The sequence below is a fragment of the Sebastes umbrosus genome, chromosome 1 (genome assembly GCF_015220745.1).
Source record: "Sebastes umbrosus isolate fSebUmb1 chromosome 1, fSebUmb1.pri, whole genome shotgun sequence".
Classification (NCBI taxonomy): Eukaryota; Metazoa; Chordata; class Actinopteri; order Perciformes; family Sebastidae; genus Sebastes; species Sebastes umbrosus.
In genome coordinates, this window is record NC_051269.1 from 13,818,331 (window position 1) to 13,839,172 (window position 20,842).

Below are 20,842 nucleotides of genomic sequence, written 5' to 3' on the forward strand. Positions count from 1 at the left end.
GTTTACTTAATTATCACCATGTTGTACATTTATGGAAGTTGTTTATACTTTGAAGACAATGGAGTCTTTGTGGTAATCACATACAGGTGCTCTTTGGATCCTTTAGGTGTATTGTCCTTATTCAGTCTTGTGAAAGGCTCATTGCACGGATGGAATATGGTCTCAAAAAAAGTACAAAATGCAAGTCTCCCTCAAAAACAATCCAAGTAGTGTTTGAACAAAATTAAAATGCCTTTATTTTACATGGCAATAATTGTTTAAAATGACCAAAGCGTTGTGATCAACATAGGTCTTCATCAGGGTCTCACTGTCCCTGTTGTTTATGCTTTATTTTGAAAAACACATTTTGGACTGATTCATTTTAAAGCACATTTAAGCCTAGTGGATAAATTGAAATAAATATATATCATAATTAATGCTCCCATCTATTGTAAAGTTTGTGAAAAAAAGTTGGAGACCAATGACAAATAGTTTTCCTCTGGAAGCTACAGTGTAATTCAAACACTGGAATTTAATAAGCAGCATCTAAAGTTGTTTTTTTTGTAAAATATATCCGAACATGGAATGACATCATATCTAAAATGTTATTACTTCATTTATCACCTCATTTAAAAAAAACAAACTTGCCTGCCACAGTGGCAGGCAGTGAAACAAGTTGATTTCAGACCCTGCTAGTGGATAAAATTAAATTAAATATATATCATAATTAATGCTCCCATCTGTTGTAAAATTTGTACAAAAATGCTGCAACTCTACTATATAGCAATATAGGTCCTGGCTCCACAATTAGGTCATACATTTAGCAATAACTCAAATAGCCAGCCTACTTTTTACAAAACAACTTATTTTTCCACACCATGGTGTCAAACCACATGAAGCCTTTACAGTTACAACGAATCAGACTCAGCTGAGGCGCTGCACGAGAGCCACAAACGGCTATAAACCCAACATGCACTTACACTGTAAACACTTTAACCTCCTCCAACTATTTGTTGTGGAAGAACTCTTTACACTTTTTAGACTTTCCTGTTCAGCCCATCCCAATATATACACACTTTTTGACATCTAATACACTTAATTCTTTCTTTTAATTTATAATCCTACAGAGGATGATGCATTCTCACACATTTCATCACTACAATGGTGCTGACTCCATGACCTCATTTTCTCCATTTCCCATTTATTAAATGTCACAATGATAAGAATTGCTAACCTCAACACTTTACATATGACAGACTACTTGTCGTGCAGGAATATTTGCATGCGACTGCGAGGGAGTTTTAGCCCTCACATGTTTCTCAGAAAGTGCATGGACGGGTTAACCACACGGTGTGATGGAAACAGTTTGACGCATTGCATTTTTGCTTTTTCATAATCTTCCTTAAGTCCATGCAAAGCAGGAGATTTGCTCCCCCTTTTTGCCAGCCTGTGACGACACAGGCCCGGAAGATTATTCTCCCGTTGCAACTTTTGCTGATTAAAAGTACCATGTGTGCAGTATTAGCAGGAGGGTTACAAGCTCGCTGTAATTGCTAGTGTGCTTCATGGACTGCTGCTGTGGAAGCAGTTGTCAAAGGCAGATTTAGGGAGTGAAGCGTTTCACATCTTGGTGTGTTTCCAGTCAGATTATTCTGCTGCTTTGGAGTATTTGAGCAAGTCTGGTCTAACTGATTGGAGATATGTGTCTGCACAGACAGCCACAACACAATTGTGACTCTGCATGCAGTTTTGTGATGTATTGTCCTTCAAAAAAAACGTCCACATCTGATCTGACGGATGGATATTTGTTTATTCTTTTGGTATTCATATACTGGTTTGTGTCTTCAGATTGCATTAGTCTGTTTAAGGTACTGTAGTTGTGATTAACTTGTCGTCATTTTAAACTTCCTGCCAATGGAATCTGGTTTTACCAGAGTTGACCTAGTTTACCTAGAGTTACCTCGTGGCCTCATTTCTATGTTACAAAAAAAATCTCATGACCCAAAGTTGTCACATATATCAGAAATATATTTTAAGTATACCTAGCTGAAACTGATGCAGTCTAATACAAAAGCTCTGCAATAGATCCTTGAAAGTTATTCAGAGAGGTGGTGATTTAACTTTGAGGTCATTCTTGAGGCTGCAGTTTTTAGTGCTTAACCCTGGTCTCCTGTTTACTCACTCTACTGTATTGTCTGTGTATGAATGCAGCTTACCATGTCACAACTGCTGTACAGTATAGTAGCTCCACCTACACTCACATCTGTGCTCTGTTTTAATCCAGTCTAATCCCGCATTTACTTTTAGTATCCGTGCAATGATTATGCAATGATTAGTGCTTTCACTAGCTTGTACTATGCAAAGGTACGGCAATATAATAATAATAATAATATACATTTTATTTATAAGCGCCTTTCAAGTCACCCAAGGACACTCCACAGATAAGACATCTAATACATCTTTTTTATACATAATAAAAGATAAACAACATCACCTCAGGAATTGAGAAGATGATAAATATGATGTCAGACAGGGCTCACATTTGATAACTGGCCACACTGTTTCACATCATTTAAAATGAAACAGAGTTCTCATCAGAGCTGAAACAATTAGTCCATGATATGATTAGTTGATCGACAGATGAAAAGACGACAAATATTTTGATAATCGTTTCGCTTTCAAGCAGAAGCAGTGAACAAATGTTGCACATTCTCTGGTTTCAGCTTCTGAAATGGGAGGATTTTCTCGCTTTTCTTCATCATATAGCACTGTGAACTGGATATCTTCGGGTTTAGTTGGACAAATCAAGACATTTGAAGACGCTACTTTTGACTCTCTCAAACTGTGATGGCCTTTTTTTAGTTACGGCCCTATTCTGCACACACATATCAAGTGAATTTAAGAAAAATAAATAGAAGGAAAGTTGTTCTCAGAAAAACAGTTGCTCCAAATATTTGAATTGATAAGCACCTCCTCCAGTGTCTGACACATCCAAACCGCTTATTGTTATTTGTGTAATGGTCCTTTATTGAACAAATAACCCCTTTGACCCCGTGAAGGCATCAAAGCTGTGTCTGCGTGTGTGCCTCTTCTCTATAGTGTTTGCCTTGGGAGGTTTTAGCTGCTCTTCCTTGTGCCCCGACAGTATCGTGCTCACTTCAGCTGCACAGGCCTGAAAGTGGGTCTTTGACTTGCCTGATCGCTTTTGACAGCTCACTCTCATCCCCGGTGGATCAATGGAGCTCAGCGCTCTTCATTAGAAACATCAATGTACCGCACATTCCCACAGGCTCAGCAACAACCCACCAGCCCAGACAGAGAAGAGCAAAGCTGGATTTTGTTATTCTCTAAAAGATCCGTCTTGACTTCTGTGTGACATTTTATTTTCTTCAATTGACGAATATTGTGGGAAAATGGGGAAAGAGGAATACCTTGTTTTTTTTTGCCATTAATTGATACTTGATATATGACTATTAGCAACAGCATGCACCATGTTGGTCAAACATCACCTTAAATGTGTATAAAATATGATTGTTGTTTATTTTGGTTTATATCACAAAGAATAATAAATATTTGTAACATTTCTTATTCTGACTGCTGCAGAGAAAAATGAACGCACTGCAAAATCCATATTTTGGCAACTTATTTTGAGTGGAACTCTTGAAATAATGAATCATTCCTATTAGTGCTGAAACGATTAGATGATTGACAGAAAAAAAAATTGCCAAAACGTTTGATAATCAGTGAATCTTTAACGTCATTTTTTAAGCAAATGCCAAATATTCGCCAGCTCTAACTTCTCAAATGAGCAAGATTTGCTGCTTTTCTGTGTTTTTATAGGATTGTAAATTGGACAAAACATTAAATTTGTGCTCTGTGAAATAATTATGATGATTCTTTTTAGTCTAAACAGTTAATCAGCTTTTCACAGATTAATAGATACCAAAAATAATCGTTAATTGCAGCCTCAATTCCTGTGCTATAATATTAATACATTCATGAAGATTATCTTGGAAAGAAAAAAAAAGTTTTACCTCAATACTATTTAAAAAGTAAAATCATTGGGTGACATATGTTATGCTGTATTTCCTCATACATAAGAAAAGCTGCTTATTGAAATAAGAAACATTTTTCGTAAGCTTATGTCTGAAATAAGCTTATTATTTAACTAGAAGTATACTAGCAGCGTATTTTTCACCCTACATTTTTTTCTATGAAATGCATGAGCTAATTAAAAATGTGATGCTTGAATTAATTCTTTCAAGAGTTTAAAATGCCCCCGGAGCAATCCTGCACTACGTTGCCTAACTGGCAAACGCTGGTCTGCCTCGTTGTTGTTTATACTCAAATGAGAACTTGAATATTATACAAGTGAACTCTCTGAAGAAGTTAGCTATGTGTCGATGTGGGCTGCAGGGTTCATTGTAAACACGAGTGTTGCGTCAGCAAACGCTTGAAATGATGGCATCACACATATGAAGTGTTGTTATGTGCAACAAGAAACAAATACTGGAGACACTGGAGATGGTAGTTGGTCACAGAGGTTGTTGTCATGATGACAGTAGAGAGAGTGTGAGCCAATGGCTGCGTTACTGTCATCATCTGCTCTTTGATTGGCTCTCTGAAAATGTACACAGCTAATGACTGAAGGAATCCAGCCCACCTGTTTAGTCTCACACACACATACACACACACATAGAGATAAATGCATTCATACACACGTTCACACAGGCAGCTGGCTGTCACACTGGGAAAAGCAGTGTGTATTTCAGTGTCTCTCTCTGGTCTGATCATCAATAATGCATGGCTTTGGGAGGATGAAAGGCTGTTTTGGCTCGAGGCATGTGTCTCATATGGAGAGAGAGACATCAGCACTAGTAGTTATAACTGTATATCCATAGACTAAGTGAATGCTCCTTCATGGCTGTCCTCAGTAGAACTGCTTATCAAGCTGAGAGTGAACTGATGCCAGGGATAAATGTTTAAATTAGTTGATTTATTAATATCAAGAAGGTTTATTTTATGTCTTTATTATAGTTTTTTTTTTATTGTCTGAATTGAGGATCTGAGGATAGAGTGTGTTGTGTGTACATATTGTAAAGCCTTCTGAGAGACAAAGAGGTTATTTGGGGCTATTTAGAAAAAGATACTTGACTTGAGTTGATTTCTAGAGCTGCAATGATTAATCCATTAGTTGTCAACTATTAAATTAATCAACTATTTTGATAATCGATTAATCGGTTAGAATAATTTTTCTTTAAAATAAGAAAAAGTCAAAATTCTCTGATCCCAGCTTCTTAAATGTGAATATTTTCTGGTTTCTTTACTCCTCTATGACAGTAAACTGAATATCTGTGAATTGTGGACAAAACAAGACATTTGAGGACATCATCTTGGGCTTTGGGAAACACTGATAGGCATTTTCACCATTTTCTGACATTTTATAGACCAAACAACTAATAGATTATTCGAGAAAATAATCAACAAATTAGTAGACAATGAAAATAATCGTTAGTTGCAGCCCTACTCTCCTCCTTCTCTCCATTTTTGTTGTTGACACCACAACATAAGCCCTGTGCCCTTCGCCCCTGGCACAAATGGATAGTTGCCTCTCAACAGCCGTGATGGCAAATAGATTAATTGAGAAAATAATCAACTGATTAATCAACAATGAAAATAATCGTTAGTTGCAAACCTACTCATTTCTAAAAGTAAGTATTAACTATTAAAGATCTTGATTCCTCAAAGTATAAGATTTCATTTTGTGATCATTTAATCTGTTTCAGGTGTAGTTTAGTCTTTTAACTCATGGTGTGGCTTAGCATTGATTTGAGGAATATTTCAAGGCACTTCTGTGCTTAATCCAAGACATACTGCTGTGTTACAACTCCTCCTTTTACCCATAATGATGTGGATACGTGATGCAATGCTTCACCTCACGCAGCCTTACCTGACTTCAAGTTGGGGCTCAAAACAGACAAACCATTGGATGCTTGTTTGTATGTGAAACAATAGAGATCATGCGCAGGCAGCATGGCTCATCTTGTCGCTGTAGCAGCAGCAGCTGTTTGGCTGACACAGATATTAAATCAGCAGTCCTGTTAGCTTTAAGTGTTGCACTCATTTTTGTGGTGATTAAAGTTACTGAACAGTGTGTATCATGTGGAGCAACTTCTTTTCTCTCTCATTTTCCTGCGAACCCCTTGGTTATAGACATTCATATGTAAATACAGTACAGTCTACGTGTGTGTGTTTGCTGTGTGTATACGGATGTGGGAGTGCACGCAACAGCCCTTTGAAGTTCCTCACTCACTCTGTACTCCTCTTCCCCATGTCTCATCTCTCTTTGAAGACCATGTAGCCATGATTATTAAAGCTGCCCTCTTTCCACTTCAAACGTATGGAATGAATATGGATATCGATCATATGACACCAAACTTTCCACGTCCGACACCCTTCACTCCGCCCCCGTCCCGCTGAGTGGTGAAGTTTAATCGGCCCTGCCATCTTAACCAACCTCTCTGTGGGCGCTGCTAAACTTGTCATTCAGGGACTTGTCTTTGAGTTGAGGCGTGAGCTTTTTAGAGTAGTTATGATATTACTAATCCAGAATGATCTGGAGCTGCAGTGGTGGTTGGGCCCTTTTCTGGCATCATCGCAGGTGCTCTTTGTCCTCAGCCAGCTTTATGCTTTCTAAACATCATCTGCTCGTTTCATCCACCAACCACATCATTTATTGGTAATTTGCATTCATCGTCTCTCTCTCACAGTGTCCTCCAGCCTCGGGGTTTTTTCAAGGGTGTCATGATGACATTATCTTAAGGTGGTTTTGCAAGCATGCCTAAGCCTATAAACCAATTATTGATAACATTAATGCTTTTTCCAAAGCATACCATATGTTTTTGTACCTCCCTCTAAGGATGCGATTTGAACATGCCAACAAAGAAAGTTGCTCTCAGCTGTTGCACAATGTTATGATAATGCTGTTTTGCTCATCATTACTTCACTTGGATGTTTGACCTTCACTGTGCAGAAGGATGTATGTGCAAAGTTTGACACCAGACGGCTGTTTCTCTTTCACATTCATCTGCTGAAGTTTTCGTTGTGCTAAATCTGAGTTTTAACACACGTGGACATAGACGAGCGTGATTCTTTTTTTTTTTTTTTTTTGTGATTTGGAAACCACAAACCCTGAAAAGGAGACATCTTGTTAAGTTAAACTTTTGAAATCAACATTTGCATATTCATAGATTCTGAATTTGTAATGACGGAGAAGGAATACATGTCATTTTAAGAATTTTTAACTAGGTAATCAAACTTTTGTTGCGTTAAAACCAAATTATTATTCAAAAGCAGACCATTTTTATATATATATATATATATACATATATATAAAACATGTCTGGAGGGGATCTTTAAACTTTTAAGCAACTAAATGTTCACTGATGGATTATCAATCTCAAGCAAGCTCCAACTGGATTTTTGTATAATTGTTGGAAGAGCTGAAACCCATGACTGCCTGGAAGTTGGGAAGTAAATCTAGAATTGATGAATGCTTTGAAAATGGTTGACTAAAACATGTGAAACCACCAGGAGGGCCTATAATCCCTGAAATTTTTCATCTAGTGGTCTTTCAGGATCGTTGATTTGACTGAAAATGTAAAATGCTGGTAGTATAGCATCACATCCTTCGTACTAATGATTCTGGTGTTTGAAACATTTTTTATTAAAACTTAAATTATCTTCCCTTTAAAAATAGTTAAACACCAAACACATCCTGAGATGATTCAGACAAGCATAAAATCCTCTGCTTCACTGCTAACATCCATTTGGTGGATGATGTGCTGACCGTTTGGTGGATCTCTGATGTCCAGTGACACTGTGTTGACCAGCCAGGTCTGTGTATAGATCGATAGCCCAATCAATAAACTGGGCTGCTGGTTGTGTTTGTTTGGACAGCACACAAGACCTCTCTTTCTCTGTTTCTCACTCTTGCTATGTTCCTCTTTCTCAAGTTCAAACGTGGTTTATTTGCATGAATGGGTAATGGCCAGCTGACACTCTCTCTCTCTCTCTCTGTCACTTCCTCTGTTTTTATCTCTCGGGCAAAATGCTGGCTAAATGGGGGAAGGTCGGGTTAGGAAGGGTTCAATGAGGAAGCAGGATCATTTCACTGCATTGGATTAACTGTGTGTGTTTGTGTGCATGCATGAGAGAGACTGTGTGATTTTTCTGCAGGAGGGAGCTGCTGGCCTGTGTCTATTTTAGTGGTTTTCTGCCCCACCTTTTTCACAACATCTCTGTTTGCACTCTAATCTTTTTCAGGCCGGGCAGCAATGACTCTTCATATTGTGCTGGAGGGTAGTTGATTAAATACATTTGAATACTTTTGAAACATTTTTGTTTTTGTTTTTAAGGTTTATCGATGGGGCTGCCTGCATGGATTTGACTGTAGAGTGAGCTGGTGACCTTGTTGACTAGAAACTCTCTCACTTCAGGACCATGGTGAGTCGCTCTTGCTCTGTCTGTCTCTCTCTCTGTCTGTCTCTCTGTCTGTCTGTCTGTCTCTCTGTCTCTCTCTCTGTCTCTCTTGCATGCATGCATGCACAAATTGTATACTCTCCATTTCTTCAGCTAAGTCTGACTTGCATGCACACACAGTCTAAGTTGGAGTGAAAGCACTCGAGCAAAGCCAGACAGACAAATAACATGAAGCACTCCTCTTCTCCTCTGTCTTTTTTGCTCTCATTTCTTTCCATTAATTCCCGCTATGTTTTTCTCCTCTAGAGCTCCAACGATCAATCCATTAGTTGTCAACTATTAAATTAATCGCCAACTATTTTGATAATCGATTAAACGGCTTAAGTCATTTTTTTAAAACAAGTCAAAATTATCTGATTTCAGCTTCTTAAATGTAAATATTTTCTGGTTTCTTTACTCCTCTATGACAGTAAACTGAATATCTTTGAGTTGTGGACAAAACAAGACATTTGAGGATGAGAGTGGCTCAGAGTCTAGTAGAGCAGGTCGTCCACCAATCGGTGGTTAGATCCCTGGCTCCTCCAGTCCACATGTCAAAGTGTCCTTGGACAAGATACTTAACCACAATTTGCTCCCGAAGGTCCTGCCATCAGTGTGTGAATGAGCATTTAGTTTAGATCCTGATGGGCAGGTTGTCCTTGTATGGCAGCCTCTACCATCACTGTATGAATGTTAGGGCTGGGACGATACACCTATCTCCCAATTCGATACTATCCCGATACTTGGGTGCCAATTCGATATGTTTTGCGATTCTACGAGTATTGCAATTTGATATTATGATTTATTGCGATTTTTGTTAACTTTTTTAACACTAGACCATGGGAAAAAGTTGAATCATACACTTCTAGGGACTTTTACTTTGGACAATTTCTAAATTGATACAGTAAAAATGTTTGATTTTCAGCATGTATGTAGTCAGAGATGTCCTGAAGTCAAATATATCACTCATTGTCAAGCATTATTTATTAATTCATTTCCCTCACAAATTAGTGGTATTTTCTTTTAATTTATAGGGGATGTGTAATGTTTTAAATTACTGGTGAATATAATCTAATCAATCTTATTTCCATATATGTATTTTGTTTATACAGTTCCTTTTGTTAACACCTTATTTTGAAAACCGTGTTAACTTCGCCCAAGTTCATCGCTAGCTGGTAATGTGTGAAACTCAAAGTGTTTCCATACTTAACTGTAGGTGTAGTGTTTACCACTTTTGTTTTAACACGTGAGGGTGAAGGTCGTATCCACGTAGACCCTCCGCCGTTTTCTGCTTTGTCGTTTCGGCTCACTGCAGCCGGCTGTGTTTTGTTTTGGTTGATGGATACGGAACGGATATGACGTCACGTTACTCTGACGTCACGTTACTCTGACTACAACAATAGAAGTGATAACTTTCTTCTACCTCCGCATAGACTCAAATGAAGCAAATATATTGATTCTGCCATTAAAAAAATCGATGTCAAAATTGCAATACATAGGTGAATCGATTTCTTTTCCCACCCCTAATGAATGTGTGTGTGAATGGGTGAATACTGACATGTAGTGTAAAGCGCTTTAGTGGTCGGAAGACGAGAAAAGTGGTACGGTATATAAATACAAGTCCATTTATCTTGGGCTTTGGGAAACACTGATTTCTACCTAATTTTCACCACATTTTTCACCATTTTCTGACATTTTATAGACCAAACAACTAATCGATTAATCAAGAAAATAACTGACGGATTAATAGACAATGAAAATAATTGTTAGTTGCAGCCCTATTCTCCTCAATCTCTCCATTTGGGTTGTTGACACCACAACATAAGCCCTGGGCACAAATGGATCGTTGCCTCTCAACAGCCATGACGGGGTGCCTGTGTCTGTCTCTGACACCATATGGGCCTCTCTGTATGTTTGGGTGTGTGACGCCAGTGCCCTCTCCACTACCATCTGACCTGCAAATGGAAACAGTCTGGCCTCATTTTCCCTTTGCAGATCCTAATTTGTTATCATCCCAATTCGTTCTTTCATTTTCTTCTCATTTTCACGGTTGAAGAATATGTTATTGTAAAATAATGCCAGCATTGTTATTTGTCTTTAGTCAAATAGCCATTTGGGTTGTGAATCAGACACAAGAACTATAATTGAAATCTTGAGTCATGGAGTGAGGAAGAAGTACACCCTTTCTGACTTTTCCTATCTCCCTCTAGCAAGCAGTCTGAGCTGTTGCCCTTTGGGAGCATCGTTGAAGTGCCTAAACTCTGAATAATACAACCAGAGATTTGCATTAACAGCCTAATTTGCATATGACACGATAAAGCCTCCTGTGCCTGTGTAGGACATTTGTACCTGTACTGGTGAGTGAATTGAAGCTACCCAGCAACTGTGTCTAACTTTAGTCCTAACTCAACAAATATTAGGTTGGATAAAGCTAGATAAAGCTGAGTCCACAGTAGCTGGGGATCACTCATTGATTCTGTGTTTTAAGCAGTGAAGAGAGACAGGAAAAGACAAACAGGTGTGCAACAGTATCAGAAGAGCTCTTCCTGTCTGTGCGGGGAGATGAACTCATGATAAAAATCTTGTACAGGTCGTGTGAATCATCACTGCTTTGTGCTATGTCGGCCTTTCTGTAAACCCAGGGTATGATATAATTCTTCCCCTCCCATCTAAATAGTAAATTACACATTACTGAAGCCATGCAGTAGGATTGCTAAGCCAAAAACAACTACTACTCTCTGCTTCAAGGCTCAGCTTGGTAGTAATTCATGCATCACTTACTGTATCTAAGCACAACAGACTCTATTGGCTGTCAACACTTTAGTTACAGGCTGTAACAAAAGCCGCCTGAGATGTTTCTTGTCAGAAGAACAAATGGCAAGATGGAGAGGATATGACCCAAACTGTGGTTGAACCTTGACGTGTCGGTGCAGTTTCCTGTTTGCTCGCTCGCCTTGTACCTCTGACTTTTGCCTCTGTCCCTCCTGAGTTCAGCTGCACTTCTTAGAAGCACACCTACATTATAATTCTTATTCAGCTCATCAATAGAAAAATGTTCAAGCACTTTATCATTATTTCAGTTTTCCTAGAACAAGGTCTCAGTGACATTTATTTTAGATTAGATTACACTTTGAAGTTTGTCTTGCATCACAATCATTCTTTAATTCACATAAACAGGAAAGACACACATGAATAGATTATAGAACAGCACAGTATTACAAACATAGACACCCGCATTGTATTCAGTTTCCTTCCTTAACGTCTGAGATACACAGTTACGTGTTACATACACAGGTATACTGTACACCTCATAGCACCAGCCGGCTTGCCATAAATATAAACACAGATGTAATCAGTCCTGTGACCGACTGCAAGTGAAGACAGTGAGTAGGGGCATCTCCAAAAATGAAGAAGAGGCTTCCTACACACCAGAAGACTCGGCTGCGGACCAATTTGAAACTTTTTGATGTTTATTTAAACATATTTTGCAAATGTAAGAGCCAGCCTCACATTTCATGTATGCTTCATCGAATCAATTAGGTCAATTAGGAAAACAATTCCCTGTCGGCACAGTGGCCTTTATTCAGCAAAAGTTACATAGTCTCTCTTTAAATCATGTGATGACAAGCTTCACACAAGTTATTGTATTATAATCATATTATACATGGGCATGTCATGATAACTACTTTTATTGGATGATATATTGTCCCAGAAATTATTGCAATAAATTATATTACTGTCATTTTAAAGCTGAAGTAGATTGGTAAATATGATTAAAAAAAGTAATTTTTATAAAACGGTCGCTATATCGTGACAGTAGTACATGAAACAGGTAACCTGAAAAAAATCACGTGCCTCTGTGTCCTCCGCTGTCCTCCGCTGTCCTCCGGTGCTCCTAATAACATCTGCCAGATTTCACATACTAGAGGAAAACATGCAGTAAGAGCTGATCTGAGGTCCGCTGCCATCTATGAAAGCCGGCTGTCAATCACTCGCAAACTCCGACCAAACGGTCAAACTAGGCCGCACTGATCAAATATGAATCAGTATTATGTAACGTTAATGTCTATTTCTCGCCTCAAATGTTTTCACAATCATCTTGTAGTGCACGGTTTAGCTGTAAAATGAGAAAGTTTGTGACGCCGCCGTCATTGTGAAAACTGGTGAAGGAACGGCAAGTTCCAGTCACATGACCGGAGCACAGCCAATAGGAACGCTCTCTCAATGAAATGACCTGTGATTGGTCAAAGTCTCCCCTCACAGGCTAGATTTTCTAAAGCCTGAAAACAGAGCCATGAGGAGGTGCAGAAGTCTAGTTTTCTCTCAGAACACTTGAATTACAATATACTGAAAGGTTATTATGGAATCTTTGCCCAATGATGCCAAAAATATACTGCCTACTGCCACTTTAAGACCATTTTATGCCACTGATATAATGATAATATAATAGCATTAGTGCAAATACACCCTTTCAAAGACCAGTGAACTTTTAATTCTTAAGAATATTCAGACATTGGAATTGAAAAAATCAAACAATATTAAATATTCTAAATAAATAAATAAAATGAAATCACATTCAATGGACTCTCGAGCTCTGTTAACAAAAATGTCTTATAATGGTAGGGAAAACCTTGAAACAATCACGCATGTAAACACAACTGGCAATATCAAGGTCATGTCCATATATTGTACGATGAGTCGATAATTTGATTATTATGAAAGGCCTAATTACACACACAGTCTGACTTCTTAAGAATTGCAATAAATACACTTCTGTACGTCTGATTCTCTCATTGATTATGGGGCATGGTTGTTTTTTTACCTTAATAGATATTTGTCCTACATATTTGTAAAAAAATAAATATATGTATGTATTAGGGATGTAAGAAAATATCGAAACACTTGAGTATCGCGGTATTATGTTTTGTGATATTGTATTGATTCTCAAAAACACTATAGATTTTTAATTAATAGTTTACATGCAACGATTCGTGGCAGACAGTGGTTCATTTTGTGTTATCTTTAAACCCCGACCACTACATAGCAGTGTTGTAATCTGTCTTCAGCCATAGATAATGAAGGCTTCTGTAATATAGTGAATACAATGGAGCCTCGCCCTTATGACAGTTTTCCTAAAATTAGATTTTAAAAATCGCAATATATCACCTTGCTTACAGTATCGCAATATATCGCAATGTATTGAATCATAACCCCTGTATTATAATACATATTGTATTGCCAGTTTCTTGCCAATATGCAGCCCTAGTGTATATATCATTTTTTTTGACAATCACAGAAACATAAAATTGACTGTTTGATGTACAATGTCACGACCTGCAGTAAGCCAGCTGTATCCACTCGTGTAATGTGAGTGAAGAGACCTCAACAGATGCCAGTCTAGTCTACCGTATTTTCATATTCCCAATGTGGAGTGGTTTTTATTCTGATTCATTATATTTTGATGAAGCGCCTTGGAAATGTTCGTCTGTTCCAGTGTTAGCTAGCTATAGCCAGGCAGGCCGGCAGTGCTGCAGCCCAGATGCTGCTACTGAGGGATTTCACTGTAATTCTCTGTAGCCGTGGGGGTCACAGATTCATTCCTGTACTTTAATAACAGTGGGATTATTAAGGTTCAGCCAGCTAGCCCTCTGCCCTCTCTTCCATTGCCTTCACATGGCTCACAGCTCCATCCAGTTTCATCCATTCCTCCATGTCTCAGTTTCTTATTGTAGTTCTGACTACCTGCTCTGTTTGCACTCTTTTTCTGGTATACCCCAGGCATTCAGACATGTCTTCTTTCGTTTGTCTTGTCCATCTAACAGTTTCTAATTCTCTCTGCCCTCCTTTATCCTCAGTAATAAACATGCATGTCTCTATTAATTTTCTGGAACCTCTCTTGTTTGCTGCCTCTCCTCTTCTCACCCAGACTGAGATGGGTTGGGCCTGACTGTGACTGAAGCACTGTTGCTAGGTGCCTAGAGATGTTGTGGGGATGTGTCCGTGTGTGTGTGAGTGAGTATTTGCAAGGGTGTGCGTGTGGGGGTGGGTGCATGAACTGTGTGTGAGGCTGTATTGCTATGTGTCTGGCAGAAAGTTAGATGTTGTCTTATGTAAGCGGGTCTTGGCTGGGTAGAGCAGGGGTTTAGCTTGGGGATGCTGGCTCAGGTGGAGAGACGGAGACAGATGCTATTTTGAGTATAGTGCGCTCCTAACATCCTCCAAACGCATGAGTTATTCACTCACACGTGTCTCTTAGTTCTACCAGGATGAAACGACAATAGAAAAGTGGCGGTGTGCAAATATCTGGAGTGACAGTGATTTATTTTCACCCTCATGTCTGTCAAGTACATTAAAATTGGAAGTGGAAACATGTTTTCATTTAATCTATTAGTCGATCTGTATTAACTAAATGTAAGTAGCTTGAATTTGATGATTTTGCTGCTTTTCTCTGTTTATGTTATTGTAAATGGATTTTAATTCATAGTCTAAATAATTAATCAATTGATGAAAAGTCAGTCATTATAATATATCATTATAATATATTATAATAATTCTAATGCAGTGGTTACAGCTTTCTACAAACAGGGTTGTTTTTTTTGTTTGTTATTTACAAAAAGGGCTGCAACTAAAGATTGTTTTCAATATTGATTAATCTGAAAATGATGTTCTCAATTGATTGATCAAAGCAAAAGTTTGACATTTTTGGAAATACACTTCTTCACTTTCTGGTGGAGAGTTATTTTTGGATGAGAAGATAGTACATAGGCTACCACGCTCATATCTGTCCGTTGAATATGAAGCTACGTCTGTAGCCGGTTATCTTAGCTTTGCTTAAAGACATGGTCACACATGAACGAATGCAGGAAGGTGACCATCGCCTGCCGAGGTGGTATTCAAACTGAAAGTCCACCAAAGTTGAAGCGAGTGTTTTTTCACCCCTTCGCTCGCATAGAATGGAAGTGAATGGGATGTAATGTTAATTTCGCACGTGAGACCATGCCTTAACACTGTGGCTCTGAGCCGTTGCCTGGCAACCAGCTGATGTTTTACACTTAGTTCTTTGTACAGATTAAACAAACAAGACATAACGCATTAATTACTGAGCATTAGACGTGCTGGTAGGTGGATTTTATTACCTTTGGACAGAGCCGGGCTGTTTCCCCATTTCCAGTCTTTGTGCTAAATTAAGCTAATCGACTGCTAGCTGTGAGAGTGGTATCGATCCTCTCATCTAACTCTCCACCAGGAAGCAAATAAGCTTTTAATCGTTTGGTTTATAACGCCAGTAAATAGCGAAAAATGCCCTTCACAATTTCCAGAAGCCCACGGTGATGTCTAAAAATGTCTTGTTTTGTCTAACTAACAGTCCGAAACCATTCAAAGATCCAAAGATATTCAGTTTATAATGTTATGAAACAGAGGAAACAGAAACTCCTCACTTTTGAGACACTGGAAGCCGTGAATGTTTGTCATTTTTGCTTAAATGATCCAAATTATTTTGATGTAGATACAAATGGAGAATAGATTTCTAATGTTGTCATACATGTTGGTGATTTTCCCCAGATTAACCCAGACTTCCATTTTTAGCACTAAAAGGATTCATGTTCTCTCCCTTTGAACCTGCACACAGCCCGGTGACAGTTTTTCATTGTTCTCTGACAGCTTTAGTAATCTATCTCTCTCTCTCTCTCTCTCTCTCTCTCTCTCTCTCTCTCTCTCTGCACCTCTCTGTCCATTTCTCTTCTATTTCAGAGCATGGCACTGGCCTGGCTCCATTCTCACCTGCCCTGCGCTAACCCGACCAGTATCACCAGTGTCAACCATCAGCACGCTTCCAGCACAGCTTGCTGAACAGGACTGTGTGGAGAGCCATGCTGTCAGGGACTTGGCGGCGTTCTGTGGGGCACCAGCAGACTGCTGCAGCGCCTGTGGTGACCCCCAGGGGAATGACAGTGTGTGGGGTCCCCAGCGGCACAGTGGTCCTCGAGGCCCAGTATGACTACAGCTACCGAGGGGCTGATGGACGGCAAGTCTGCATCAGGGAGGGCGAACGGTTCATTCTCCTGAAAAAGACCAACACTGACTGGTGGCAGGTGAGAAAACAGTTCATCTATAGCTTGTCTTGTGTTGATGGAACCAACGATTTTGTTGTAAGACTAGCGTACGTCATTTGGAGCAGAGCCAGTGCGCAGAGTGTGTGTGTACGAGGGAAGTGAGTGGTGAAGCAAGGGAGAGAGAGCGGCGGCGGCGACGGGAGCAAGTATCCTTATCGACTCCAGCCCAGGCAGGAAAAGTTAACAGAGTTTGGTTTGTCCATTCTGGGCTACTGTAGAAATATGGCGGTGCAACATGGCGGACTCTGTGGACAGGACCCGCTCCATATGTAGATATAAACGGCTCATTCTAAGTTAACGAAAACGCAACAATTCTTATTTTCAGGTGATTATACACTAAAGAAAACATAATTATTAATATTATATTCCATTTCTGCCAATAAATCCCCCTAATTGTTACACACTGGTCCTTTAAGAGGAATAATCTATATCAGGCTTTACCTACACAGGAAATACTTGTTTGTAGGATCAGTTCATTGTTGGTTTCAGCCCTTTTTAAGAAATTGATTGACAATAAGAAAAATAAACTATTCAACAGGCTTAACCTTTTAACTACTATACGACCATCTTACTACTTACTGGAGTCAGGGAATTCAAATTTGCACCATGGCTTTTATAGGTGACAATTTGAGACACCTCCAAGTACCAAGTACACACTCTCAAACATGGATGGATAATATGGATAAATTCTTTAATCAAACATTTAAGTTTATATCACAATTTAAATTAAGAAATTATTTGGTTATTACTTTCAACGGCATTGCATCTCCATGTGATGTGTGTATAATTGCACTCCTTCTAAAATCTCTGACAGTTGACAAATATCCATCATGTCATGGTATATGCAGTATCATCAAATGGCCACTAACATTAAAAAAGGAGACATTAGCCATGGAGACCATAAAGTATTTAAAAAAAAGATTCACCATGTATTTCAAAAGAGAAGTTGTGGGTTTTTCCTGTTGCACAGGAACTGTAGCGCAACACATTTCCGCACAGCGTTTAAGCCTCAGCTGTGTTGGTTGCCGCTCGGTTGAACTAAGTGGATTTATATGGGAGAAAAAATAGCAAAAGCATTTGGAAATCTGTTTGTTGTTTGACAGGTGCGGCGGATTGGGGCGGCCAGTAAAACAAAGCCACTGTATGTTCCCGCCACGTATGTGGCAGAAGTGGCCATTGCACCGATGCCCTCGCCACAGCGCCTGGTCGTGTCTGCCTCGCTGAACTCCAACCTCAGGATACTGCCAAGGGTGTCGCTCTCTCCTGGCCCAAAAGAGATGACCTATAATGAACACTGTCAAGGTAAAGTGTGAGAGGAAGACAGAGAGTCGGAGAAAACATTTAGGGTGTGTTATTCCGTTTAATTCTGTATTATACGAGTAGAAAAACAACACAAACTTGTGTGATGTTTGAAAGAAAATATGTTTTTAATTGATCTGTGGAAAATAAGACTTTTTTGACCTTCCTCCCTCAGTGAACAAACCCATCTTCCACTCCATGGAAAACCTCAACTCCTTCCAGGGGCTGGACAACAACACCAGCACGGGTGGAGGCCGCTTCCCCTCCATGCCCCTCTGGTCTGGTTTCACCTTTACCCCCAACTCGCCCATCTCCCCGTCAGGCCACCTCATGGTCCCTGGGTGCCCCACAGCTTCCACAGCACCACAAACGGAACAACTGAACCCCAGGGTGGTCCCCATGATCACTCGGAGCCAGAGCTCCAGCAACCTGCCCGAAAACCTGGTAGAGAACCCGTACGATGAGGTGGGCGGCGGCTTCAGCAACCGCGTCAACCACAGGGTGCCCAAGAAGTCGTGTAGCCAATGGGACATGGTGGGAGCCTCCGGCAAGAACATTCATCTGCAGGTAGGCAGAGGCAAAGCCTACTAACCCCCAACAGATGTTACTCAAACATCTGGTTCACACAGCAGAGCCACACTGGAGCCCTAAAGGGGAATTTCTGTACTGTATTTGTAAACCTGTGTGTTATTCTCATTATTTTTGTCCACTTTTATTTCATGGGGACTACTTTCTGTGTTAACTTTTGCTGGTGTTTTAGATGATTTATGTTGAAGTTATAAGTAGGGGTGACACGATTCCCCAAATCCACAATTCAGTTCGATTTTCGATGCAGGAAGTGCCCTGAGTATTGTAGCGACACGGCCCACATTTCCCATCATGCCTGCCTAGTCCCAAGTGCTGGACTGAGTAGTTAAAGTTTGCTGTTTCATGTTGCAAAATGCAAATGTTTAGTTAGTGTTTGTAATGTGATGTGTCTGTTCAGAACATGGTGGCTTATGTTGGTAAATTGTGATTTTTGTGCTGGTTAAAATAGTTTTAGACCAGCTGTATTTTCTCTTTGGACACACTTAAATAGGTGGGTCGGTGAGAAAAAAGTACAATGCTGAATCCAGCCTTTGATTTCGATGGTTGAAATTGGAGGCTAATTTCTATTGCGTTCTGATTTAAAACCGAAATCTTGACACCCCTAGTTATAAATCACAGTGATCAATAGTCATAATGGATAAAAATATGGGAATAAAACATAGGGTGACAAATATCAGTTTCCATTTAATTAAACCAAAATATGGCATGTTCACTTTCAATTCTGTTTGAGTAAACTTTTGGCCCAGTGAGATCGATGCCTTTCACAAAATAATTGACAGCAGAAGTCCGACCAAAGATCTGCTCACAGTACCGATAAATTGAATGTAATAGAGCAATGTTTCAAACAGTGTGTGCAAAGATTTGAAGTGACGTTGTAAGCTTCTCCATACACACATCCATGTCTAGTCATGTCAAGTGTTTCTATTCATTTGCAAATATTGAAAGTAGTGGTCAGTTTGTGTCCACATCTGACACTATGCATCACATCTCTACTATCTCCCTACATGCGCATATTCTTTGTACCTTATACTTCATACTGTGAACTTTTGCACATTCCCATGTCAATATTTTACTGTTCATTTTTCTATATTTTATGATGTCTCTTGACACAAACTGAGCTTAATTTCACATTTTGTACAGAAAGTCCATCTCAAATTAGTTTACAGCAAGCAAACACAAGCAACACAACAAATTAATCCAGCACTTGTTAAAGTTTTTGGATGTATGTGCTCTCCGTCACCAAATACTTTAACTGGCACCCTCAGTCAATCCTACTGTACTACCACTACCATTAACAGTTATCAAGGTTTTAAAGGGTTAAGGGGAGGCTATCATCTGATAGCCTGCAGTTACTTGTCAAAAAATTTTAAAAGGCTGAACGACAGTCACAACTGTATATTCAACTGTTACTTCATGCTTCCTCTGATCCTAGTTTGTATGAAGAACAGTGAAGTAAATTATGGGAAGTAGTTCAAACTAATCCATGACATGTAGCTGGTGTTTAAGGAAGTGTGGGATTAGATTCATTTTGACTTCCTATCATTAGCAAAATCTCTAATCTGATGGATTTACAGATCACAACACCCAAACTGTAATAAACCAGCTGGTGGTTTTTAGCCTTGTAACTGTGCAGGGTATAATTTGAGAAAGTTAAATTATAGGTGTTTCGGTTTGCCTTTAGATCTTAGCAGAATTATTGAGATTTTTTTTTTTTCTTAATTCAAACAGAGAAGCTTTTTCAGGTGGAAACAAATAATTCTACAACTACAAAACTGATAATGAAAAAAGACAGACGACTGTTGCAGCAGAGGTTGTATTTGATTTACTTCTGTACTTGACCTTAATAATCCTCCTAGAGCAGCAATCAAGTTAGCATTGTGATGACGTCGGAGCTTCCCTGTATTACATCAGAAGGGATTACACAAGAAATACTGAAGGTTATCTGTCTCTCAACTGAGGGAAGCTCCCACAGCCCAGTTTTGCTTCCACTGAACCGTGCATGCACCGGTGACTTCCGACTTTGGATAGCTGTGATCTCAGTGGAAATGACAGTGCTCTTTTTTATCGTTCTCATTCTCTCTTCCACCCTGTCTATTTCTGTATCTGACCCTCTCTCTCTGTGGACCTCCTTCTCTCGAGCCTTTAATACCAGTGAGCAGGATAATTGCTGCCACATTCAGGTCATAACGGCCTGTTTTTCATCCAGAAAACTCTCTCACCTTTTTTTTTATGTGCTGCCACACTGATGATGAATTTCAATTAGATTTAATCTTTGTCCTCCAGGGGGCAGAATCCCATTTGAAGAAATAAAACTGACTGATTTACATTTTTTAAAGGTTGTT

The 20,842-nt window shown here is 39.3% G+C and overlaps 1 protein-coding gene across 6 annotated transcripts in view; it reads left to right on the top strand.

Annotated features, from left to right (window-relative positions):
- The window catches only part of arhgap9 (Rho GTPase activating protein 9), a 49,691-nt gene that overhangs the window by 624 nt on the left and 28,225 nt on the right, over positions 1 to 20,842 (top strand). For all 6 annotated transcript variants that reach the window (XM_037784779.1, XM_037784770.1, XM_037784800.1 and 3 more), the window contains 4 exons: positions 8,397 to 8,484; positions 16,252 to 16,592; positions 17,717 to 17,915; positions 18,088 to 18,479. In XM_037784779.1, coding sequence (XP_037640707.1) covers positions 16,371 to 16,592; positions 17,717 to 17,915; positions 18,088 to 18,479 — 813 coding nt within the window. In that variant the 5' untranslated portion in view covers positions 8,397 to 8,484; positions 16,252 to 16,370. The remainder of the gene's footprint in view (positions 1 to 8,396; positions 8,485 to 16,251; positions 16,593 to 17,716; positions 17,916 to 18,087; positions 18,480 to 20,842) is intronic.